This window comes from Tenebrio molitor, chromosome 4 (genome assembly GCF_963966145.1).
Source record: "Tenebrio molitor chromosome 4, icTenMoli1.1, whole genome shotgun sequence".
NCBI classification, from domain to species: domain Eukaryota; kingdom Metazoa; phylum Arthropoda; class Insecta; order Coleoptera; family Tenebrionidae; genus Tenebrio; species Tenebrio molitor.
The window spans coordinates 20,612,104-20,638,535 of record NC_091049.1 but is presented as its reverse complement, the minus strand read 5'-3'; the positions used below and the strand labels follow the sequence as shown (position 1 = coordinate 20,638,535).

Here is a 26,432-nt window from a genome sequence, read left to right as displayed (position 1 = left end):
ACTACAGAGTCTGTCGATCATGCATTAGGTGTTCCTTCGCTAGAATAAATCCCAAAAAGCCACCCAATAAACTCCACGGAGCTTATAAACCTTAGGTTCTATTCGAACACCCAAAATTTCTGGGTTGATTTTACGTCACGAGTTACTTTCCCCCCCTCCCCGCAATTTTCAACGAGGCAACCTATTATACAAATTAGTCAGTTCTACCAACCTTGACTAACCCGAGGGACAGCGCCACCTGAAGGTAGAGCGCAGAACAGGTTACAGGAAACGGTACCGACGGTAACGCCACCGAGCGGCGAGGGGTGGAACTGACGGTAGGACACTGTAACTCGGGGACAGCGCCGCCACACGGCAGGGCGCGGAACAGATTACAAGTAACGGCACCGACGGTGACACCACCGAACGGCGAGGGGATTAACCAGCGGTAGGACACTGTAATTCTTGGGACAGCGCCACCAGAAGGTAGAGCGCGAAACCAAGGGCAGGAAACGACACTGACGGCAACGCCACCTGACAGGACGAATCCGCAAAAGGAAGAAAAGGAAAACGGAGCCGAAGAAAATGGACAGCCACACCGAAAACGAGGTGGTGGCGGAGACGCCAGCAAAATGGGACGAAAGGGAGGACAGCAGTGTGCCCCACCCTGGAGATCGAAAAGGAGCTGGGGACGATCGCGTAGGCGATCAAGAAGGAGCAAGCGGGGAAAATTTCCTTCACGAAGGAAGAACAGAAGAGGATCCTGGAAGCATCAGGAACCATCCGAGCGAGCGTAATGCAGCTGCTACTGGCGGTGATAGCGACCCAGCAAGCGCAAAAACGAGCCGAGGAGAGGCCGGCGAAACAAGAGGAAGAGACGGAGAAGCTGAAATAGGCATTTAACTGCACCACAGCTCCAGAATGAGCTTCATAATGCCAGAAATGTTGAACTGAGCGAGAGCAGAATCTGAAGACGACTGGTAGAAAACAATTTAACCAGTAGAAAACCTGTGAACGGACCATTACCGCTCCCACATCACAAGAGAGCGAAGTTACAATTTGCCCGCAATCACATTCGTTGCACAGCATATGCCTGAGGAAGGCTTCTCTTTACGGATGAATCCAGATTTGCTCTAAATTCACCCGATGGTGGTCTTCGAGTATGGAGAAGACCTGGAGAACGTTATGCACCATTGTGCATTCACGATGGTCGGTAGGAAAAGTTTTGGTGGCGGAACTGTTATGGTCTGGGAAGGAATTAATCTCCAGACTAAAACAGATCTCGTTCATGTCGGTCATGGTGCTCTAAATGCCTATCGATACATAACCCAAACATTGAAACCACACGTATCCCGTTTTTTATTCGATATTTTACCCCTAATACGCTGTAATGTTTGGTATTTCAGATGCTGAGATAAAACAACCAATAGACAAGAATGGTGTACTGAGAAGATCAACACTATGAAATAAACGAAAAGGGTGGAAGTACATTTCAGTGTGTTTGTTCAGAAGAGCAAAATTGAGAACTAGTTAATTATTCATTAAGCATGGAAAGCAGCCTGTTTGGTGTCATCATGCGGGATTTTTGTTGCTTAGCGTATCAGTTGGCTCAATGAAATAATTTACCTCATAAATATAGTAATGGAAAATGCAAGGCTGGAGAAAACTGAGTAAAAAGCTTTGTAACTAGACATCCAAATCTAAGCATTCCGGAGTCTGAAACTACCTCGGGAGCAAGAGCCATGGGGTTTAATAAGGTGGCAGTTTGTCATGGAGAGCTAGACTACCACAGGCCCTGATGGGGCATGGCTGTTTCCCGGCGTTCCTCCACACGATCGGCAAGCAGCAGGATGACTGCTGCTGCCACTGTGGGGAACGGAACGGTGCCGAGCACACGCTCTTCGTGTGCGAGGAGTGAGACAAGGAGAGGCTGGCCCTAATGCAGAAGACCAGGCACTGACACACGATGGAAAATTTGTTGATATATTGCTGCAGTCCGGAGAGACTTGTATACTCATATGAATATTTTCGCTGAACACCTGGAACCTGAGCTGTTGGGGCACTTGTCAAGTATACCTTTATTATTGAAATGTTTATAACGGAAATAATGTATTTTTAGCATTTTAAGTGAAATTATTCCAAAGCCGGGGAATTTTTATGAACGAGTGATTCCGTCATATAACTTGTCAACAGGCTTTCTGCATTTGAATTTATTTTGCAACAAGTGGCTAATTGCCCAGAATTCCTAAAAATGAGACAGGGTTGAATTTGGTGAAAAGGATCAAGTGACCATCGAAAAAGCCCTGCTAATTGCTATTTGGACTCTAGCGATACCCGATTGTTACCGCTCTATAGGTAAAACGTTTGGGGCGTGCCCATCAAATGGACACTTATGTTTACAAACTATGGTCGACATAATTGTAAAGTTCCTGTGTAAAGTGTTTTTCAAATGGCCATCATACACGTAGTAAGAAAGAATAATAATTTCACTTCAGTTTGGTCTATATGGTTTAACAAATGTGATTGGAGTAATAGATGGGTGCCATGTACTATCGGCGCCATCGAAATGTGAACGCCAAATTTTCCTAGTGTGTGTTGAAGCATTAATCATAGGCGTGCGTTAATGTGACAGATTTGTGACAATTTTCACAAACATAATTAGTCAACAGATTTAATTTATTTTTAAACAATATACCTGCCACGACACTTGAGCGATATAGGAAAAGCGAGGGCTGTTGCCAAACTCGACGAAAATTGTAAAAATTGTAATAGAAAGTTATAGGTAATAGAAATCTTTTCTTAACTTCCATACATATAGTACGCCAGTGAACAAAGTTTTATTTAATGTAGAACAAAACAGAAGACGTTTCTATGGCACCAGAAATTCGTTCACATTTCGTTGGCGCCGATAGTACCTATAAAAAAAAGCTCCTGTGTATGAAGATTATTTACAAGCAATTTGTCGCCATAAGAGGTGTGCATGATGCGAGGTTATTTAGGAACTCGGATTTCTTTTAATGTAGCCAACACATAAAAAAATTTAGTATTTTTTTTAGATGCACCTTTCTACGGTGGACATATTTTATCCCCCCTAAAACAATGTGGTGTTGACACCAAAGAACAAATGAATATAAAATATTCCACAAAACGTTCAACTCGCATATGGCCGTTGTCAATCTTTTATTTTTTGATATTGCAGTATTGAATGCTTTCCCAATATTCGTTCTCAAATAGCCAGACTTGAATGAAAAAAAGCGAAATCGACTAAGAATTACTAATTACTGGAATTAAGAATTGCTCTAATCACTAATCAAATTGAAGAGCGAGCAAGAAGTCTAAATGGACTCTAACGCAATATCATAATTTCATAGGATCATTAATAAACTATGAATTTCAGGCGTGATGCTACACCAGGTGCAAGACTCTGCAGTTGCCATTTTCGTGATGGTAAAAAAGAAAATGGGCCAGAATTATTTGCACATAATATTGAACAGGCATTTGAACCACACCATCTAACTCCCGAGAAAAAAAATGGAGAACATCTTCAAAATTAAAAAGGTAGGTACGTTCTACTGAACAAGCTCTAGTTGTTGCTGATATATAACTGTTGTGGTCAACATCAGATTGAGGCTAGCACAAGTGCACAAAGTATAAATCTGCAAGCTGCTATTGAAATGCAGGAAGAAATAAATATTCCCAGTGAACCTATTCCTTCAACATCTGCAGTTACCATGCCAATATTAGAAGTTCCTGCAACATCTGCTAAACCATTTGTGTGCCTTCCTGCTTTAGAGGCTGAGATATATCTCTTAAAGTTGGAACTTGAGAGAAAGGATGCAGTGATAAAAACATTAAAATTACACTTTTCATATGCTAATATTTGTGACCGGGAAGATTTGGTGTTACTGTACACCGGACTTCCTACTGCAGCTATATTCGAGAACCTTTGCCAACTTCTGGAAAATATTGAGCTGAACTATTATTTAAAATGGAATGTTCAGAAATTGAGTAAAGTAGATCAGCTACTACTTACTTTGATGAAATTGCGGCAGAACTTTCCACAACTTGATTTGGCACAATGGTTTCAAGTATCACAAGCCACAGTTACAAATGTTATAATTACACATGTGGATATGATAAAAAGAACACTTTGTGACCAACTTATGAAGAATGTACCCCCTAGATTAAAAAATAAGTCCTGTCGCTTTTACCGTCCTGCTGAGACAAACGACTGCAAAATCCCGTATATTATAATTGGTGATGAAGCCTTTGGACTATCATTTAATACAATGCGTCCATATGGAGGAAAAATTCTTTCAATGAAATAAAGAACATATAATTATAGATTGTCTCGGGCACGAAGATACATTGAATGTACATTTGGAATTTTATCAAACAAATGGAGGATATTTCATAGACCACTCAATATATCAGTTGAATCTGCAGAAGATATTGTAGAAGCCTGCACTGTGCTGCACAATTTCGTACGCGTACGAGATGGATACAAACACGAAGATGCCTTGTCTTACGAAGGATTTTATGACAATAATAATGATAATGGTACTGCAGAACCTTCGTCAAAATCAGCGATTGCCGTTCGAGACTACTTTGCGGATTAGTTCACAACTACTGATGTATTGGCATGGCAAAATTTGTATCTTTAAAATTTGTAATTAAATATGTACTTTAATCAATAAAGATGTAAAAATATTTACCATATTCATTTTGCCTAACGGATGTTAATTCATCAAAATCTGTGTTCATGCTTCAACGTGTTATTCACCACTGAAGCATGGTGCGCCAATGATATTAGTTGCAGTCGCTTGAAAAAGAATGCATGTCTGAACACGTGCATTTGACATAATGTAACATCTGTATCTGAGATACTGAATTTGTCGCCGGCGGCTGAAGAACCGAGATGCAGAAATTTGGTATCGGGATACAGTCTGCGTCGCTCGAACACGTGTGAATAGCTCCATTTGACCACATGTATAAGCTGAATGCGAGATACGCGTATCCCGGATACAGTATCCACGTCTGAAAGTGCTCTTAGACAATACACATCGCCAAAGTGTTATTAAATATAATCGTAAAGTCACCGAAATTATTTAGGAACACAACTAGCGTTTGGAGGGCATAATGAAAATGAAAATTCATTTAATCAGGGCAATTTTAGAGAACTTGCAAAATTATTAAGTCGACATTATGATAAATTGAAACAATTTTTAGACGAATACATGATTTCCACGGGTTTGTCCAAGACCATACAAAATGAAATCATTCAAACTAGGTATTAATAATGTAATTACAGTTACGGTTAAGGATGAAGTAAAAAGCGCCCCTTGTTTTTCAAGGCGAAACATAACATTGCCTACTCGTGGTATTATACAGTGTGGAAACTACTTATGCAATGAATTCAGTAATTTCAAAACTAATGACATTTGTCGAAAACGCTGAAACAGGTCGATTTTCATTTCTCATACTGCTTATTTTAAGTTGCTTCACTTGTTCATGACGTTATCCATTTTTGAGCTATTACGTCATCACAATTTTTTTTTAAATGACAACCCCCACTTTTTTGTCCTCTTTCTGATAGACCTTCTTACTACCTAATGTCACCGACGGTAAAACAAATGAAGGGCTAGCCAGACCACCCCGTATCCCGGGGTTTGTCGCGAACCAATCAGGTGCAACTACGTACACTCGACTTTTGGTTTTTGTTTGTTTCTAAGGAGAACGAAAATAACAAGAAAAAGTTTTTAGTTTTTTTTAGACGGGTCAAGTGAAAGTGTACTCGTTTTGTCGATCCTCGTAACGGTTTTAATTTTCATTCCTTAAACTCCGAAGTTTGTGTTCAATACATTGTTTCCCCCCTTTTTATTTAGCGAAATTTATAAATTCTTGTTTAAACAAAGTCAAGTTACAAACCCACTATTTTAGAAAGACGCGCTGTATTTTTCTGAACATTTTGATATCCAATTTAACCCTAATTTAAGATGGAGTAATCGTAATTCTGATGTACAAACCAATTTTCTTTATTTAATCATTATAAGCAAATTTTGCACCGTACGATTACTGCCCATTTACTAACATAGTTTTACAAGGGAAGTAGGTAGAAGTTTCTGTAAGAAAAACGTAGGAAATCGTGAAAATGTAAAAATAGTACCGCTGTAGTATTGGGGGCGACATCTAACAGGGGGTAGTACTACGAAATTTACAGTTTTCTTACGTCTTTCTCCCATATGCTTTCCGTAAAATTTAAACAAACAAAATTTGTTGTTACATTCATTAACCACCTTCAGTTCAACAATTAGTTGCAAACAGAACAACAACCGATTTTGGAGTTTAATTTCTCTTTCAGCGTAATTGGGGTGATTCGTTATCGTTACTGTGTTGTATTATATTGTCCAATGGACTAACAAATTGTATGTTTAATAATGTTGATATTGCGAATCGAAAAACCACCCTAACTAGGAAATAATAATAATTTTAAGCGAGTTAAACGAGGTTTGATCGAATGCCAATGCGTCGTAAGAGTCAAATTTGCATAATTCCACACATACGGAAAATGAGTAACAAGGGAAGGGGGGTAAGCGAGTTAGCGTCCCCTATTTAAAGTTTTGGCACATTTGTTTTGGAAACTTCGGTTTTTGACTGTCTTTCTAGCTCGTCGATATCCGTGTGTCTGCCTTTGCGATTTGGTTTAAATTTTCCAAATTTAAATTAATTTTTTTTAAAATCACTTTAGCTTCGTTAAGAGTGCCGAGTGCTAATAAATAAGTTAGTGCCAGTTCAAACAGGTGCCGACGATCAACCAGGGTGTTAAACTTGCTAGGTAAGCCCGAGAAAGGGTTATATTATTTTGATTAATTAACTTTATGGAAAGATTTACTTGTTTTCCGTTGAACTTATTTTATCAGTCATTCACCATGCAACCTAGCAACACTGGCGTTAGCGTACACGGTTATTTGAAAAACGTAATGCGAAAACTCTCTATTTTATGTTGCATAACGTTAATAACCCTGTAGTGTAGGGATAAATGTAAGCTTATAAACAGAACAGCAATATGCATCTGATTTTGAGTTGGGTAGAAAGTAAATAAAGTTAAGCGATTTAAATTATGAATGTTCATAATTATTCAAATTATAGTTAATGCACAAGTTAGCCATTACATCATAACTGTATATATTTATTTTAGGATGGACTTCCAGAGAGTATGAAACAAATGTTGCTCCGAAGAAAACGACATGCCAGAAAATACTTGCCAGAACTTCGAAGCTTTGCAATAACCTTACAATTTTATTCAATCAAAGCCTACAATTATATAAGAAAAGTGTGGGGAAACGTTTTGCCCCATCCAGCAACATTAAGAGGCTGGTATAGAGTTGTAAATGGTGCACCAGGTTTTTCAAAAGAACCATACGAAGCCATTTCCAGGAAAACGCAACCTGTCTGTAACATTGTAATGGATGAAATGTCCATTAAAGAACAAATATTATTTTCACATGGAAAATTTTATGGTGGAGTGAATCTAGGAACAGGTCTTGATAATTCTGGAGACAATGCAGAGTTGGCAAAAAACGCCCTTGTTTTTATGGCTGTTGCTCTGAATGGATCTTGGAAAGTACCTTTAGGCTACTTTTTGATAAAGGGTTTAACAGCATCTGATAGAGCTAATTTGCTGACGAAATGCCTAGAATTAATGCATGACGCCTCAGCAATAGTTAGATCCATAACTTTTGATGGTGCAGCAGTAAATCTAAGTATGTGCACAAAACTTGGAGCGAATTTTGATTATGGGCAAGAACAGTTTAAGCCATTTATTAAACACCCAACAACCAAGGAGAAAATATTTATTTTTTTCTTGATATGTGTCACATGATTAAATTAATCAGGAATACCTTGGGATATAAGGGTTATCTATATGATGGTAACAATAACAAAATATCTTGGAATTGTATAAGAAAATTACAAGAACAGCAAAATGAGGAAGGCGTCACTGCTGCCACCAAACTAAGAAAAAGGCACATTCATTTTGAAGAAAACAGAATGAAAGTCAAATTCGCTGTGCAGACTCTAAGTGAAAGTGTATGCAATGGTTTAAAATTTGCAAAAAGGTTTGAATTTAGAAGGGTTAGAAGGTTGTGAAGCTACAGCTGAGTTTTGTTTAAACTTCAACAATGCTTTTGACATATCAAATTGTAAGAATAAATTCTCAAGAGATCGTTTTCGTGTGCCTCTCAATGAGGTGAATTACACAAAGATACACACTGAAGTGAAGAGGTTGATAACGTATATAGAGAATTTAAAAGACAATACAAGAACACCTATTTTACAAAGTAAGCGGAAAACGGGTTTCCTAGGTGTAATTCTCTTTTTTAAAAATATGTTTAGTCTTTACCACGCCTTAGTGGACGGAAACGAACTGAACTATTTGTTGACTTTTAAATTGTCACAGGATTTTTTACAAACATTTTTTAGTGCCATTCGGGCAAGAGGTGGTTGGAATAACAACCCTAACGCCCTCCAATTTCAAGCGGCCTACAAGCGTTTGCTACTCAGGCACGACATTAGAGATTTCGAAACATCCAACTGTCTTGCAGATAGCGTCGAAATTCTCAGTGTATCTGCCAAAAAACAACATGAAATAGATCCAGTGGCATTGGTTGAAGACGAATATGTAGCTACTGAGTGGGACCATGACTACATACAAACATTGTGGGATTTAAGTCCATACGTTGGAAATGTAGTGTCTTACATTAGTGGTTTCGTTGTAAGCAGGGTTTTGAAGAGACAAATATGTGCAATTTGCAGTGACCATTTAACGTCTCCAGATACTTCCCTGCTAATTGCATTAAAACAAAGGGGTAAACTAATAAACCCAAGTGCAGAGGTTATTAGGATTTGCACAGTTGCAGAGAAAGTGCTGACAGAAAATATTTCTGCTTTGTTTACCACCTCTAGCGTTGTAGAGGTCTTAATTAATAAGATTATTAAAAGATTGGGCGTCACGTTCAACACAGAACGTATGCACCAGCATATTTTATCACAGAGTGTGTTGGATAACCACGTCACGCAGCTGGTAAAATTAATTTTAAAATATTATTTAACTGTTCGACTTCATCACGAGGGTCGATCAAGAACAGAAAAGGATTCGAACATTCGACATAAATACACAAAATTAATTTTATTCCAAAATCAATAAGTTTATCTGTATTTTTTTTTCTATACATGTATAACTTTATTATATTTTTAAAAACCTATCTGCGTTTTTCTGTCCATATTTTTTTACAACTTTTATTAATTTAAATATACCGGGTGTTCACTCTCAAAGTCGAACATAGGCAATTAACACTATGCACAGTTTATAGATATGCCATTATTTCGATTTATCAAAAAAATAAAATTTGTTACACGGTCTAGGACTGCTATAGCTATTTACGTTACAAGACCGGTAGTAACGTTTTTATGGACGAGCTAGTGAATTACAGGTCGAGCCCGATAGGGCGAGACTTGTAAACTAGCGAGGCCATAATGCGTCTACCGGTCGTGTGACGTACAAGATTTTTTAGTATACTGAGACAATTATTTAAAAGAAAATAAATTTAAATAAAAAAATTTGGCTCTGAAAAAGATTGCTGTGCCTTGTTACTATGATAACAAACGATTCATCACAATTCAGTCTGTCGAAGTTTTTCGTGTGATTTCTTTCATTTGCGCTAACTTCCTTTAATAAAATAAATTCTCACAACCGAACCGAAGCAGAAGTCAAGTTTTCTTCCCAGACCACCTTTTGGAGAAGGTAGATAGTGCGCGATCAAACTTATTGCTCCAAAAATCATCGGGAAGATATTTCACAGAGTACAAGTTGTTCTACAATTGGAGAATACGAAATAAAGTTGTTTGGATTGATCAAAGGGTAATGCTTGGCTTTAGAAAACCATCTCAATGATGTAAGTAATTGTACATTTAATTTTTATATAAATAAAAACCAATAAATCTGACAAATTATTTGACATTTGCTACCGGCCGCGGTGGAAAGTAAAACGGACTAGACCATAAACATGTGTCTACCGGACTCGTCGTCAAGCAGGTAGACACCTACTACCAGCACACTATACTAAAAAAGAATTAAATTATAATATTAAAGTAATTAACAGTTTTAAGCAATTTTTATTATAAATTCTTTGAAAAAATTACAATGCAGTTCCTACCTTAGTTAATAATAAATCTAAATTTTGACAGTAATTTACCGAAATTCGCTGACTTAACCCAACAAATTACTAAATTTTTTGACAAATGCTGTCCAATTTGAAAATCATGGCATGTCATATTTAAAAATCGCCACGTTTTAAATTAGTATTTTAAAATAAAAATAGCACCTTTAATCTTATTATTAGTATCATTTCAAGCGCAATAATTTTATCTTTCTATTGATACCATTACCTTACCTGTAAGTTCAATTGGCGAGCATAAAAAAAATTCAACGGTAATTACTAATTATATACAGGGTGTTTTCGAAGTTGAGGTGTTCCTTGTAACACGAGGTACTATACATTATTCTTAAGAATTTTTGCCTAAATCTTCTTAGTAAAATGTTTGTATTAACGGAGATAATTGATTGTATATTTTTATTGTTTTCTAAAATTTTGAGTCCGGTCCTGTCTATTTCTCCGCTGTACTAGATTAATAACTGACATGGCCCAGGATGGTGTCTTTCTGGAAATCGCTCTGCGTACTCTTTGGACGCCCCAGCTGCATTCTGATAACGTGATAACATTGCCCATACATTAGCAACATATCCGTGAGCTCATTATTTTCGTAATGATAAAGCCATTCCGACTAATTAGATGACAACTCTGACAGTATTTTTGACTAACGTCCATGCTCATTTGATTTTTTTGTCATTTGTAATTTCAAACAAATCAGCGCAAATTTGAGCAAGACCGGTTTTAAAAATTTCAAAAAAATTAACTTCTTGTATCTTCATTGCCGTACACATTTTACTAAGGTGACTTTGGCTAAAACTCTTTAGAACAACGCATACTATCACAGGTTAAAAGGAACACTTCAACTTCGAAAACACCCTGTATAAGTGATGATAATTTTAACTAGATGCACAAATCTTTGTTGCTATAGAAATCTCACGAGTGGACGAGTTCAACAAAAATATATAGTTATCACTAATGTTTTTTTAAAAATTCGGCGTGATTATTTTTTTAAACTATGTCAAAATCCCGGAATGCCGTTCAAACCGAATGTTTTCTTACTGATGCGCATTTGTGAGCAGTCTCAACGAGTGAGATGACACTTGTGTTTTGTTTCACTTTGATGGCAAGACTTTCTACCCATAGGGAAGGTAGCTAAGGCGCATTATATCTGTTTATAGTTATATGGGGTTACTAGACGAGCCAAATAAATTTGTAAATCAAATTGAGAGTTTAAAAGATAAATTAACCGCTAAAAATGCGATAATTTACGACATCATCACGATCACAATGGACTACAGTACCTTACATAACAATTTTTTTGAGAAAATGACAAATTTTACTTCAAAAATTTAATTTAATTTTTAATGTAAAAAAATTAATTGACCTCAAACAAAAAAAAAAACAAACATTTAAGTTTAACAATAAAATGTAACGCAAATGTTAAAATTGCCCCCCGCCAATTATTTAGCACTCACACAGGAGTTTAAACATTGTACACCGCGCTCAATAATGCTAGGGCTAATTTGTTCCATTTCAGCGCGAATTCTGTATCGTAAATCTTTTAAATTGATTGGTCTATTGAAGTAAATCCTCGATTTTAAATAACCACATAGAAAAAAAATTAAATACATTAAAAATTAAAGTCTTGAAGTAAAATTTTTCATTTTTTCAAAAAAATTGATACGTAAGTTACCAAATTTTTTAATTCATAGTTTAGGTAGTACGCAGGTCTATCAGAAAGAGAAAAAAAAGTGGGGGTTGTCATTTAAAAAAATTGGTGATGACGTCATAGCTCAAAAATCGATGACGTCATGAGCAAGTGAACAAACTTAAAATAAGTATTACGAGAAATAAAAATTGATCCGTTTCAGCGTTTTCGACAAATGTCATTAGTTTTGAAATTATCGAATTTATTCCATAAGTGATTTCCACACTGTATATGATAATTTTTTTTGGAATTTGGTTTTCTTTTACATTTTTATAGAGTATTTTGTTACGTTTTTTTATAAATTATTAGTTACGTTACCTTACCAAATTCCTTAATCCCCTCTCCTAGCAAGAGTTGCTCTAGCTAGACCTTCCTGCTGGCTCTTGCTGAACAGTGAATTTGTTCTTTATCAAAAAAAAAAATATTTTAAATAAATATGGAACAAATACGGCGACAACTTAGAGCATTTAAAAAAAAATACCGTTGTCATGACAATAGTATTGTCACTTTGGTTTCAAACTGTCACTCTATAAGCCCTATTGGCAAAGTAGTAGAACGAGTTGGGTTTATTGAACGAAGAAAAGGGAAAATTCAAGTTGACTGCCCAACCGTTGTAATGAAATACACCAAGTACATGGGGGAATTGACAGATTTGACGAAAACATAGATTCCTTACGGGTAAATCTACGAGGGAAAAAGTGGTAGTTTCCATTATTTGCGTTTGGGCTTGATGCTGCATGTCATATCGCTTGGTATGTTTACAAACAAATTACATCCAAGTCAATGACGTACTGCGAGTTTCGTCGAAACATTGGCCAGGTAAACTGTGGAAAATTCGGAAAACTTCCAGAAAAAAATCACATTTACTGTATCATGTTGATAGAAATAAAACATGTATATTACGATCATAAAATTTTGGACATCAAACTTCTGTCACATTAAAAAAATTACTCTAAATCATGCTTTATTGAAACTGTCATATGAAAGATGAAATTGTTGTCAATTTGACACCGGTTTAAAATATAATTTTTTTAATATGCGAGTACATTCGGGTATTTGTTTTATATTTTTTATTAATTAAAACCTCGTTCTATTCCATTTGTCTGATTTTTACAACTTTTTGAATATTTTCTCGGTAAATCTGACATTCACATTTTCAAAATTGAGGTTATTAATACATAAGGGTCGTTTTAGAATGTATGACAGCACGACGACATTAGTGTCCAAAATTTTTTGATCGCAATAGTAAATGTATGTGAGCAACCTATTAAAGGTAACTTTTATAAGGATTTGTGTAAGGCCTTTGCTGCTGCAAATATTCCTTTGAACAAACTGCAAAATCTTGCCTTGAAATCTTTTTTTAAAAAATGCACTGTATAATCTTATTCTATATTCTATGTTTATACCTGAACACCTTTTTAACATTAGGATTCGAGATCTGTACCTCAACCAGCACACTTCCAACCGAGTGAGCTGGTCAAACTTTTAATAAACTGTTATAATAAAATCTAATTTTATTATAAAATCTGAACCCTCCACCACCCGGCGGCACGGCAATTTTGCCGGAGTACATACACTATTACGGATATTACTATCGAGTAATAGTGTAGTGCTAATCAACATAATTACCGACGTCTCGCTTCCACATTTTTACTTTGTTGTGTTTTATTATGTTCTGTGTCTATGTTAAGGAACTTCCTTACAATGTGTTACCTAAATCCAGAATTTTAAAATTTTTAAAAAGAGATTGCGGTACTATTCCCGTAGCTGAAATTATAAGTGGTAAAATCGATTTTTTTTCTAAACACCCAAGATTTCTCATAGCAACGGAGAGCTCTAAATGTTTATTAATTTTTGTGTTAGATGTCTGTGTTGTATTATGTGAATTTGGAACAGCTATATCTAAAAGATATGCTTGCTTTTGTTGTTTATTTAAAATAATAATGTCTGGTAAATAATAATAAATTTATTTATTTTTTATTATTCACAAAGATTTGACCTCACCGGGTCAAACATACACTGATGGCCTATCTACCAGACAAAACAACATTACGTAGGTTATCATAGGTATCCATTCTCACGTAATGGAGCAAATAAAAACACTATTGATATTTTAGGAAGATGTGTTGTTAATGTTGTTGTTGGCCTATTACATCCAACAATACCATATAAACCATACGTGTTTGAATGTCACCTATCCGCCAAAGTTAAAGCAAAAATTGTTTTTTCTATAATTGATGAATGTTTAAACTCTAGATTTGATAATGCAGAAGAAAAATATGAAAAAGTGCTTTATTCGTGAGTGATGGCGTTCAATACATATGTCGAGAAACTTTGAGGATAGGAAGCATTTGCATTTGAGTTTTTCCCGTGTGATTTTTCGAAGATTTGCAAATCAGGCATTTATCAACAAATTTGCGAACTGTTCGCGACATTTTGAGAAACCAGTACAGGACATACAATTTATCAAAATTTTTATTTATTTATTTTTTTAACTAGGTGTTTCAAATTAGTGTGTATCTACATGTGATTTATTATCGACCAAGTCCCTGCTTGGGGAACAACCGGTAGAAAGCGTGTGCGATGGCCGCGTTGAATTCTTCGAAAAGAGTATTGGCCCTAAACATACGTCTTAGTTAAATCTGGGTCAAGTTCATTCGCTTTAAGGGCGGCGATTATTTTTAAAACCTCATCACCTCGTTGTTGTGCGAGAGCTAACTAGTCCGCCTGTAAATCAACGATTTGAATGTTTTTATGGGTTTTTTTTTAAGGGCGCCATGTTAAGTGGTGGATTTCGAGAAAAGAAGACGGCATATTTCATGCGTTTTTCTTCGCCATAACGAATATCAAAATCAAAAGCTTGCAGAAAAGTCTACCAGCCCTGTGCTCGAGGAGTTAGGTCATACCTACTTTGTACGTGCTGCTTTGAAAGAATTGCAATTTATAATCGGTCACTACCGTCAAGCGTCCTCCGACCAGGAAGAGTCGAAAATGTTTCACGGCATTTACGACGGTTCAGCCACCACGGAAAAATTTCGAATAAATTGACTGAATGAACTAGGAGCTAAAACCAAGAAATTGACAGAGTTGGATGGGCGTTTTCTAACAATTTCGCTCTCAGTTGTAGCTAGTCAGTATGGTCTCCGATAAACAAATTTATCACACTTTTAAACGGATTTCAACTTTCAAGAGTACCGGTTACCCTTCCTGACGGTACAACAATAACAAAATTATCTTGATGTTTACTTATGTAAGATTCATTTAAAATAGCAATTGTAAGATTCATCAAAATACCAACAAAAGTCGGAAACAATTCCATCGTAAATGAGGAGAGGTACTTTCTTAAGTTAACATGTCATTGATTCTAAACTAAAGCCAGATGCTAGATTCCTTCACATCCCCCACGCCCCGTGACATAAACAAAACGAGACAAAAAGGCGAGGTAATTAATACAAGGTCACGCGGCTGGGTCGTCTTGGGTCTCCACTTTGACGGCTCCAATCAATTCCAGAAAACACTTGAGAGTTTAAATAAATTTTGACTCTCGAGATAACAATAAACCGGTGGAATTTAGTTAAACGTTAATGTTGTATGCTATTAAATCTCTGCCAGTTACAATGTCCACGGAAGACATGAAATCAACAGGTACCACATAGAACGAATTTTTCAATAAATATGTCTTAAATTTCAACCACGGTTAAAATTTGGCCATCACAAAAAGAAGATTCATCACGACCAATCCCTATCAGTGAGGTCATGTTGTTAAACTGCTTGCCATTCAAATAACGAGAAATATTGTCAGATTTAAGTTTTCTCCAAATATGTACCGATTGTTTTTCGTAAACGTTCACGTGCCTCTCCACCACTTGCTCCCGTTTCGACTTTGAGGGACAATTTGTAACAGGTAGGCGTTTAGGCGTCAGCACGCTTGTTCCTCGCACACCGTTGTTCAAATTCGTCCACAAAAATGGCATTTCTCAGGGAAGTGGACCCGTTTTTCGTTGTTGGGCTTGTTGGAAGACGGCGACAAAGCTCGACGCTTCAATTCGGTGTGATGACCGGAAGGAAATAGCGTCGCGCCTTTACCGAGTCTCCATTGCAACATTGTACAGATACTTTTGGTGTCTTCTCTGGACGAACCTTCACCTGAGAATCCTTTACGCACGGACTCGTCACTTTCCGCGTTACTCCCAGTATTGTCCACACGCCACTTTGACGGGGCAAATCCCACTTCTGATGTCAGAATAACAGGAAGAGGTCTCAACCGCCAAGACATTATTATTTGATATTTGTTATAAATAAAGGGAATAAAGAACGTAACGGTCCGCGCGCGTGTACCTAACGCTCCACTCTCCAGTTATTCTGGTACTATAGTCCATTCATTTTAAATCTTGGGTTTAGTAATAAAACTTGCCTGCTTTGACACTTGTCCGAAACTCAGTGAATCTAAAACTGTGTTCAATACCGAGTGTTAACTACCAAACCTGACCATAGGAATTTAACATGAAAAATAGTTTTTGCGTGATTTCAGGTACCTACTTCATTAAGAAATTGATTAAATTTAACATTTGTTAAATGGTCAAGTTATTAGAAACATTTTTATTCACATTTATCAAAATGTCGAAATATGTTTGTGTTTAAATTTACTACTAAAATCGCCCAATAATTTGATTATTAAAAATACCATCCGAAACATTAAATTTCTGAGGGCATTGCGTTCTTGTAGTTAAATTTATCCGCGGATTTTCTTGAGACAAATATCGAGTATTCTGGGTGGCTCATTATTTAACATACATTTGCATTCGTCAGTAAAACATCTGTTTTTAAGTACTATAAATATGTTCTGCTTACCTTATCTATACGACGGGTGCAGGTAATAATAAGACATCCCAAGCGTAGACAGAAAGTACATAATAATGGGGTTTTCCAGAATTTTAAAAATACAGGACCGGCCGGCCGTAAGCCACTAAACAATTATAGTCTTAGTTGTACCGTTCAAGAAATAACTTGTGTTGTGTAAAGTGAATTCAGTGCGTTAATTTTACTCAATATGTCAGGTGGTTTGGGTCATTTGACTTATCAGTCTGAACAAATTATTCTTAATGTGCTGGAATATTTGTTGCCAATACTGGTGAATCATCTAGTGAATTTGATTCAGATGACGATTATGTTATGATGTACTGCTAGCCAACACCCTCCTTTTAGCAGGTAGATTAGGGATTATTTAAGAGGACGCCACCCCGGTGGTCGAGACAGTTCGTCTTATCGTTTTCTGAAAACTAGTCACAAACGTTGTAATTTTTAATTGTAAATAAATAGATTAAGGACGACCTCTAGTATTATTACACATTCGACGACAGGCAGCCCGAAGAAAGTGTAGCGAAGTACCGTAAAATCGGGCTACACAACAAAATTGGTGTCAGGTGTGGGGTTAATGCGTTAATGTCGGTTGTTAAGTCGTCATCTCAGTTGTGCTACTGTTGTGCAGTGTGTGTATGTGAAGTTCACTTCGGTTTGAAATCATCGAGAATTCAGTGTACAGTGGAAGTATCCGTCGAAAGTCACTGATCCGACTTCATCCAGGATCCAGGGGTCAGAATCAAAAATCGACGTTCCGTACGCGAGGAGTGAGCAATCTAGGGGCCACGTCGGCGATCAAGTCAAATAATCCAGTCCAGTCCAGCAATCCACCACGACAGCGATAAGTGCAAAATCTTAGTGCCTAATTTTTAGTCATTTAGTCAGTTAACGCAAATTATATGCAAACTCGAGCTCAGAAACGTAAGGTCGAGCTTCGAGCCAAACTTCCATCGAATTCATTATCATTATACGAAACCAGTGACGCAACAGATCAATCAAAAATGCCTTTTAGTATCGAAATAGCGTTAAAGATGATCCCCGAATTCAAGGGAAGTAAAGAGCAGCTACATAAATTCCTGACATGTTGCGACATTGTTTTTGACACTGCTATCACTGATGCGGAACAAACTACATTTTTAAGTGTTGTAAAAACTAAACTTTGCGACCAAGCTTACAATTTAATTAAGTACAAAACAATAAACAATTGGGCCGAATTAAAAACACTAGTCAAAGATCATTATAGAGAAAGACGAACAATGGCTCAAATTCAAATGGAACTGCTAACTTGTCGTCAGGGCAAGACCGATGTAAGATCATTCGCGACAAAAATCGAAAAAATATTAGGTGAACTAGACGATGTTTGCATTTCCAGTCAAGGTGAAAACGCCAAAGAAACGATTCAAAATTTGAATAGAGCAACAGCTCTTAAGGCATTTGTTGATGGTTTACATGATTCGATTAAACTTATAATTAAAGCGTGTCGTTTCGATGACTTGCCTACAGCAATCGAGGCGGCTTGCGACGAAGAAAGGAATGTTGCCATTAACAGTAGAAGTCGGGAAAATAATTCAAATCAAAATTGTAAAAAATGCGGTCGATCAAACCATATCACCAGCCAGTGTCGTTACAATAACTACAGCAATGCACCGAATCAAACCTCACAAAACCAAAATCGCGGTAATCATCATAGTTATAATGCAAATAATCACAACTTCTCAAATCAAAACCGTGGTCAAAATAATTGGTCGAAAGCTAGTAATCAAACACAAACCAATTCCGGTACAGAATTATTTTGTAGATACTGTAAACGCGTAGGACATGAGATTGAATTCTGTAGGAAAAGAATATATAACAACAGTCGAAAAAACATTAACAATGATGTCCAAAATTCGCAAGAGACGTCGGGAAACGAGAACGGATCGAGTTCAGGCAGTCAAATCTCGGTCCGCGAACTCAGGACTGCTTCCCAATAAATTCATTTGAAAAGCAAGTATTTGTTTTGACAAATAAAAACTCATGTTTTGTCAAACTTCCGCTCAACATATCAAACTCTAAAATTGCAACACTACTACTTGATACGGGATCGGATATCTCACTTTTAAAAATTAATTCCGCCGATGATGACGCACAAGTGTCCATTGAAAAAAAAATTAAAATCAAAGGTATTGGCACAGAAATCGTAACATCTTTAGGCGTATGTTTTGGGAATTTCCAGCTTTCTAATAAGGTGTCAATTGGCCATGCAATTCACATTGTCGATTCAAACTTTCCCATCCCCGGAGATGGCATTTTAGGTAAAGATTTTTTGGAAAAACATAAAGGCGTCATAAATTTTGCAATACCGGCTCTACAAATAACGATACAGGACGAAACCTTTTCATTCCCCATGAACCAGATGTTCCAAGAAACACCCGTCGTAAACCAATCTCTCTTAGCGGAAACCGTCCCTCAAATAACGATTCCGCCTAGAACGGAATTTACAACGAAATTAGGGGTAAATTTTTCTGGACCCAAACTTTGTTTACAAAAACGAGTGGTCGACGGTTTATATATTCCAAATGCCATTGTAAAAGGCGAAAGCGGATACTGTCGAGTGAGAGTAATAAATTCTTTAGAAATACCCTCAGAAATAAAAATAACTGATTTCGAGTTCGAAGATCTAGACAATTACCACGCAATAAATTTCATAGAGAGTTCTCATTCCAAGCGGTTACAATCATTAGAATCCCAAATACTTCAGAATCATTTAAATAAAGAAGAATATGACTCAATTTTAAAAATTTGCCGAGAATTTAATGACATCTTCTATCTCGAAGACGATCAATTAACGCACACTAATGCCACAAAACATTCAATATCCTTGCTAACACAAAAGCCTGTATTCGTCAAACCTTATAGAATTCCTGAATTTCAAAAACCCATAGTCCGACAACAAATCGATCAAATGTTAAAAGATGACATTATAGAAAATAGTGTTTCTCCTTACAACGCACCAATATTAATTGTCCCTAAAAAACCCGACAATATGGGAAATAAAAGATGGCGTTTAGTTGTTGATTTTAGAAAATTAAACGACATAACTGAATCGGATGCTTATCCCCTGCCAAACATTACCGAAATCTTGGAACAATTAGGTCATTCTAAATATTTTAGTGTTATCGATCTCGCGACAGGATTTCACCAAATTCTTTTGAGCGAGGATAGCAAACCATTTACTGCATTCACATTTGAAGGACGCTATCAATATAAAAGACTTCCTATGGGATTAAAAAATTCTCCCGCCACATTTCAAAGACTAATGAATCATGTTCTTACGGGTCTCCAAGGAATAAAATGCCTTGTCTATTTAGACGACATAGTTATTTATGGTAGTTCCCTGAGAGATCACAATAATAAACTGATTGACGTGTTTAACCGGCTTAGACAGCATAATTTAAAATTACAACCGAGTAAATGTTCATTCTTAAGGAAAGAAATTACATACCTAGGCCATGTTATTTCGGAAGACGGGATTAAACCAGACCCCGACAAGATACAAGCGGTCAGGGATTATCCAACTCCAAAAAACAAAGACAACGTCAGATCTTTCCTAGGTTTAGCATCATATTATAGAAAATTTATTCCAAATTTTTCACAAATAGCATATCCGATGAACAACCTTCTAAAAAATAATATTGAGTTCAATTGGACATCTCTGTGTGACGAATCATTTGATAAATTAAAAGCCAAATTAATAAATCCCCCTATTTTGCAGTATCCCCATTTTAATCAAGAATTTATTCTAACAGCCGATGCAAGTCAACATGCAGTCGGTGCGGTCTTATCCCAGGGCATAATCGGTAAAGATTTACCTATCGGGTACGCATCGAGAACGTTGAGCAAAGCTGAAAAAAATTATTCAACCATCGAAAGGGAATTAGCCGCTATAGTCTACGGTGTTCAATATTTTAGGCCTTATCTATACGGAAAAAAATTTAAGATCGTGACTGATCACAAACCTTTGATTTATCTCTTTTCAATTTCAAATCCGTCGTCTCGTCTTATGAAATTTAGACTAAAATTAGAAGAGTACGAATTTGACATAATTCATAAGCCGGGTAAATTAAATACAAACGCCGATGCCCTCAGCAGAATTTACAAACTTAACGGTGAAAATAGTGAATCGTACGAACAATATTTAAAACACATCAAATCTAAAGTCATTATAAACTCGAACGTGCTCGAATCGGACGAAGCCATGGAGGACAGTTCCGATGATGTCAATCTTGTTTATTTTACGGACAAACATTTCGAATCAGAAGTAGAGTATCATAATAGTCGTCCCGAACTGAAAACACAAAATGTCAACATCTCAGACATCGCTTTTTTAAAATCTGACAATCGCTATTTTCTATATCTAATTACCAAAGAAACACATGCCCATAAATCATCATATGCAGACATTTTCCAAGGCTTGATCAATTTAAAGGAGTTTTCTTTCAAACATAGTATTGAAAAAATTGGTATATCGACTTCGAATTTGAAACTACATAAAATTAAATTTGAATCCATAAGAACCATGATTCGCTACATCTTCAAAGATACTAATATTCAAATAATAATTTTTCATAATAATACTAAAAAGGATCTAACTCGAAATGAAATTCAAGACATTTTAAAAGATTACCACGTAAATCCTCTTGGTGGTCATCAAGGTGTAAATCGGACTTTTAATCGCATAAAAGAACATTACAGGTGGCACAAAATGTACAAAGACATTAAGCATTTCATAAATTCATGTCAAACGTGTCAACAAAACAAAATTAGTCGGAAAACGAAAGCTCCAATGACCATAACTAGCACGTCATCCAAACCTTTTGAGAAAATATTTTTAGATGTTGTAGGTCCCCTTAATCCAACCGAAAATAATAATAAATTCATACTGACTTTCATCGACGATCTCACAAAATTTTTCATAGCCATTCCCATTCCAAACCAAGAAGCCAATACTATAGCCAAGAATTTCACTACTGAAATTATTTGTAAATTTGGTATGCCACAAACCGTACTAACTGACCAAGGCACAAATTTCGAAAGCGCGATTTTCAGGGAAACGTATAAACTTCTAAAAATTAAAAAAATTCACGGAACAAGTTTCCATCCCCAAACAAATGGCAGCCTCGAGAGAACACACCGAACATTAGCCGAATACCTAAGATCATTTATTAATCGGGATCGTGATAATTGGGACGAGTTCCTACCATTCGCAGCATTCACATATAACACAACACCTCATACATCTACAAAAATTACACCTTTCGAGCTATTATTTGGACATAAAGCTTCAATTCCTACATCATTAAAGGAAAATCCTGAAATCCATTACAATTATGATGATTATTATGCAGAATTAAAAGCAAGATTGCAACATTCACATCAAATTGCGCGAGAAACTATAATCAGGGAGAAAGAAAAATCAAAAAACAGATATGATTCCAACGTAAATCAACAAAATTTCTCACCTGGCGATAAGGTTTGGTTAACCAATGATGCAAAGGCACCAGGAAAATCAAAAAAATTAGAACCACGTTTTAAAGGTCCTTTCACAGTACTTTCAAAAGATTCAGATGTTAACTACACCATATTAGTCAACAAAAAGCCTACTACAGTCCACGTAAACCGCCTAAAGAAATGTTCCTAGAAAAAAAAAAAAAAAAAAACAAAAAACAAAAAAACAAACTTTTACCCATGTAATTTTGTTATTACCTTGCTTTACCATAATCTTGTAAAAAAAAAAAAAAAAAAAAAGTCTATATTAACACTTTATAGAATAGAATAAGTAGGTACCGATGAATCGTTGTTATTCCAATTAGGTAAATATTTAAGTCATATTATATCATTAATTATTGATACGTGTAATCATACTTACTTATAGTTATTGATATTATTATGTATGTATTAGAATAAAATTTGTACCATTAAAAAAAAAAAAAAAAAAAAAAGTATGTAATTATGTATGTTAATTTTATATTCGATATTATTATATATTTAAATTTTAATATGTATTTAGATTAAAATTTGTATCATTGCACAAATTTTTCAAATGTGAGGGGAGGTGTTATGATGTACTGCTAGCCAACACCCTCCTTTTAGCAGGTAGTTTAGGGATTATTTAAGAGGACGCCACCCCGGTGGTCGAGACAGTTCGTCTTATCGTTTTCTGAAAACTAGTCACAAACGTTGTAATTTTTAATTGTAAATAAATAGATTAAGGACGACCTCTAGTATTATTACACATTCGACGACAGGCAGCCCGAAGAAAGTGTAGCGAAGTACCGTAAAATCGGGCTACACAACAATTAATTTTCTATTTGTTTATGTAAGTATTTTATTATTTTATTTATTAATTTACTTTAAAGTATACATGTAATGGATACTTTATTAATTACTCTTATTTCTTGATTTAGTAATCTTATTTCTCAAATACAAAATTTCCCAATACAAAATCAACAATCTCTTAACATTTTTTTGGTCACTGATCGCAAAATGTGTTTTAATTTTTTTTTATTTGCGGATACTTTAAGGTCTTTTTCTTTTGCTCGTCGATAAGATGGTGAAAGTACGACGTGGTACCAATTTTATGTGAACAGAGGGATTACTACTTTACAGTACCCACACGATGAAAACTTGCCGCTTTCGTAATTTACGGCGTTTTGAGTTTACAACTTTACCCAAGATTTAAAATGAATGGACTATACCCTCGCGTCACACACGAACGTTCCGTTCGTCAGGGGTTGCCCCGCTGACGCGTTCTTAAGAACAGTGATAACATGTTTCTAAAAATAACTCTATTTGGTATAAGGAGTACAGCCAAAGCATTAAAATAACAAAATAAATCTTTTCCACGAGTGGCGCCGACACATATTAAAAACTGGGAAGTTATTAAAAGAAAGATATACAAATATGTTGCACGTTGCTTGCAAGTTAGATATCTGACCTCACCAATTTTATATAATGTACTTGTTTATTCCAGAATAAGTTCTTTAACCGCATTATTTCATAAATAGTAAAAATATAATTTCAGTTAGATATCTGACCCCGCTATTTAAGCAATTATAATGTCACTTACTCATTACAGTTAGAGTTCTTTAACCGAATTATAGTAAGAATACAATGTTATCCACTATTTCCAAATATCATAGCTACATTTGTGAGCCCATCATTCATATTCTTATCAAATTATAGATATTTAACCCTGTCACATTAACACTGTTTTCAATTAGTTTCAAAACAAGAAAAACCTATATATATATGGCTGTAAGAGCAAGATTGATAATCAGTTGTAATCAGTTGTTATTAGTCGTTGTACCGCCGTCGTGTCTGTAAATAAAGTTCTTTTTTTTTAAACTTGTTTATTTAACAAGAAAATATAATTTGCATAGCTCATGCATTGAATCGAATTTGTGAATTTATCAGAAATAAATTTCCCGATGTAGATAAACTAATTAGTACTTGTAAAAAAAATTTTCTGAAATCGTCGCAGAGTGTAGCTTTGTATAAGGAATTGTGTCCACATTTTCCCTTGCCTCCTCAACCCGTGCATAAAAAATGTTTTTGTTAATTTAAACAACGATGCTGGGAGTTAATTTAATTTGAAATGTTAAATGTTATTTGTCATGTCAATGATGTGCGGATGTGCCTGTCAGTGTCAAGCCGTAAACAACCAACTCAAACAGTCCTTCTTGTTCACCCCGTACTTGCACCTAGTATGCAAATCTATGAGACATATTAATTAATATGCTTCTGGCCATTATATAAAGTATATCCTTCATTGGATAAATCTTTCCTTTTCTTGAAAATATAAATTGAGGTATCTTACACTAGGTAAACAAATGCACAATGGTTTCTTACAAACAATGTAACTAATATGTCAAAATATAATAATAAAATAATTCACCCATTGTCAATGTGCTCCAATATTTACTGCAACAATGACCTGCGATAATTATAAACATATCCACTTACTGAACATCTTTATCACATTCTGAGAAAGCCATACCAAGTGCTTAAAAACTTACCATTCAGTGCTGAGTTACTAATTGTTTCAAGTCTTCGCAAGTGATTTCCAAAGCTCGTACCTCCTCTTGTACAAGTTGTTAGTATTAAAATATTATGAAGCATAACTCACCGCTGAAAAACCACACACAACGGTCCTTTGATCGGCATAGTTCATTCTGTAAAATACAACAGAATAAATAATAAACACGTTCAGTAGAAACTTGGATTATACAAAAAGATAATATAACCTAAAAATGGCGCTACTCGCTTTGCATTCTCAATATGTAAATTTTAACCGGAACCAAATAAAATAATATAGGTATTTATGCCTCTATTAAGATTATCATGAAAAATGTAATCAATAATGAACATGATAAACAAAATATCAAAAGAAAAACTACTTACAATTTCATTTGCCGCACTCCCACTGTTCGTTCAAAGTTCCATCACCAACCAAAACAAAAAAAACAAAATGGACGATTGCGGATTGCACGACGCACGTGTTGCTGCGTTACCAAGGGTGCGTTCAGAAATCGTACCCAGGTGCACCTATAGGTCGCCATGCGCCGTTCGTAAATTGCCGGTAATGCAGACATGGTCATCTGTCATGCGTTCGGAATTGTTTAGGTGATTGCCTGAAGGTGTTCCCAAGTTACCATGCTCCACGAGTGTGGGAAGAATTGCCGCACATGCGCAATAATAATAAACTGATAATTCACGGTCATTTTGCCCATTTTGGCGCCTAAATAATAAGTTGGGGCTGGGTAAGTCGCTAAGCATTATTACCAATTTGGTGATTTTTTTACCTTTACCTATATTTCTCTAATTTAATAAAATAATATAGGTTAAACGGAGTAAAACAATGTAATATTTGTTTAAAAAAATTTATTTGGTTTATATCTTCTCTTCAATTGGCAATGTCCACATTTTATTTTATACGTATGTACAATTGTACAGTCGATGGACAAATAAAACTGGGACAAAAACGACTCAAAAAACTGCCAGAAAAAATACTCACCCAACGGACTCGTAATTTTTTCAGAGGCAGTTTTTTTCGTTAAATTGCCAGGCAACAAAATTCTCATTGAAATGTCAAGTTTACTTCAACAAAAAAAAGCTCTCGTGTAATTATAAGTGATAATTTAATTCATGTATAAAAAATCCCATTAGCCGCGATGCATTTGTCACTTTGACATCGGATAAAGTTAGCCCTAACTTTGCATCTGGATAAAATGTGCTTAAACTTCCATGACAAACTTTTTCGAACCTGATTATTGTTTGTTGTTATGAAAACGAACCAACATTCTTAAACATTGACACAGCTTGTAATAAATTGACATGCAAAATGGCGAATTCAATTTTTCATAATTACCTACCTATCATTATTCATTAAATTATCTCATCGAATTACGCTCCAGGTTTTTTTCGTCCAGGATAAAATTTCATTTTTTAAACTCTAATTTGGTTTCTTTTTGGTAAATTGACTCCACAAACCACCAGATAAAAAAACTCGTCCTTCGGACTCGTTTTTTTATCGGGTGGTTTGTGTCGTCAATTTACCAAGCAACCAAATTATCGTAAAAAAATTCAATTTTATCCGGACAAAAAAAGACCTCTCGTGTAATTACAGTCGACAA

At 35.7% G+C, this 26,432-nt stretch overlaps 1 protein-coding gene and 2 long non-coding RNA genes across 3 annotated transcripts in view; 2 read left to right on the top strand and 1 right to left on the bottom strand.

Annotated features, from left to right (window-relative positions):
* The window catches only part of LOC138128130 (uncharacterized), a 68,263-nt gene extending 42,518 nt beyond the window's left edge, over positions 1-25,745 (bottom strand). The window contains exons 1-2 of the long non-coding RNA XR_011158555.1: positions 25,201-25,745; positions 24,816-24,971 (exon numbers count right to left, since the gene is read on the bottom strand). This is a non-coding gene — a long non-coding RNA (uncharacterized lncRNA). The remainder of the gene's footprint in view (positions 1-24,815; positions 24,972-25,200) is intronic.
* Positions 2,503-4,689, top strand: LOC138128165 (uncharacterized). The gene is made up of 2 exons (XM_069044347.1): positions 2,503-3,530; positions 3,567-4,689. The coding sequence occupies exons 1-2, from the start codon at positions 3,366-3,368 to the stop codon at positions 4,305-4,307; spliced, it is 906 nt and encodes a 301-aa protein (XP_068900448.1). The 5' UTR covers positions 2,503-3,365; the 3' UTR covers positions 4,308-4,689.
* LOC138129250 (uncharacterized) lies at positions 9,643-9,932 on the top strand. Its single transcript, XR_011159167.1, has 2 exons — positions 9,643-9,781; positions 9,840-9,932. It is a non-coding gene; the product is annotated as an uncharacterized lncRNA (long non-coding RNA).
* Positions 25,746-26,432: the final 687 nt, after the last annotated feature.

Excerpts from the sequence above, each read along its gene's own strand:
- LOC138128165 (XM_069044347.1), top strand. The coding sequence starts at position 3,366 with ATGAATTTCAGGCGTGATGCTACACCAGGTGCAAGACTCTGCAGTTGC. Across the intron at positions 3,531-3,566 it reads ATGGAGAACATCTTCAAAAT|TTGTTGCTGATATATAACTG; the intron begins TAAAAAGGTAGG and ends AACAAGCTCTAG.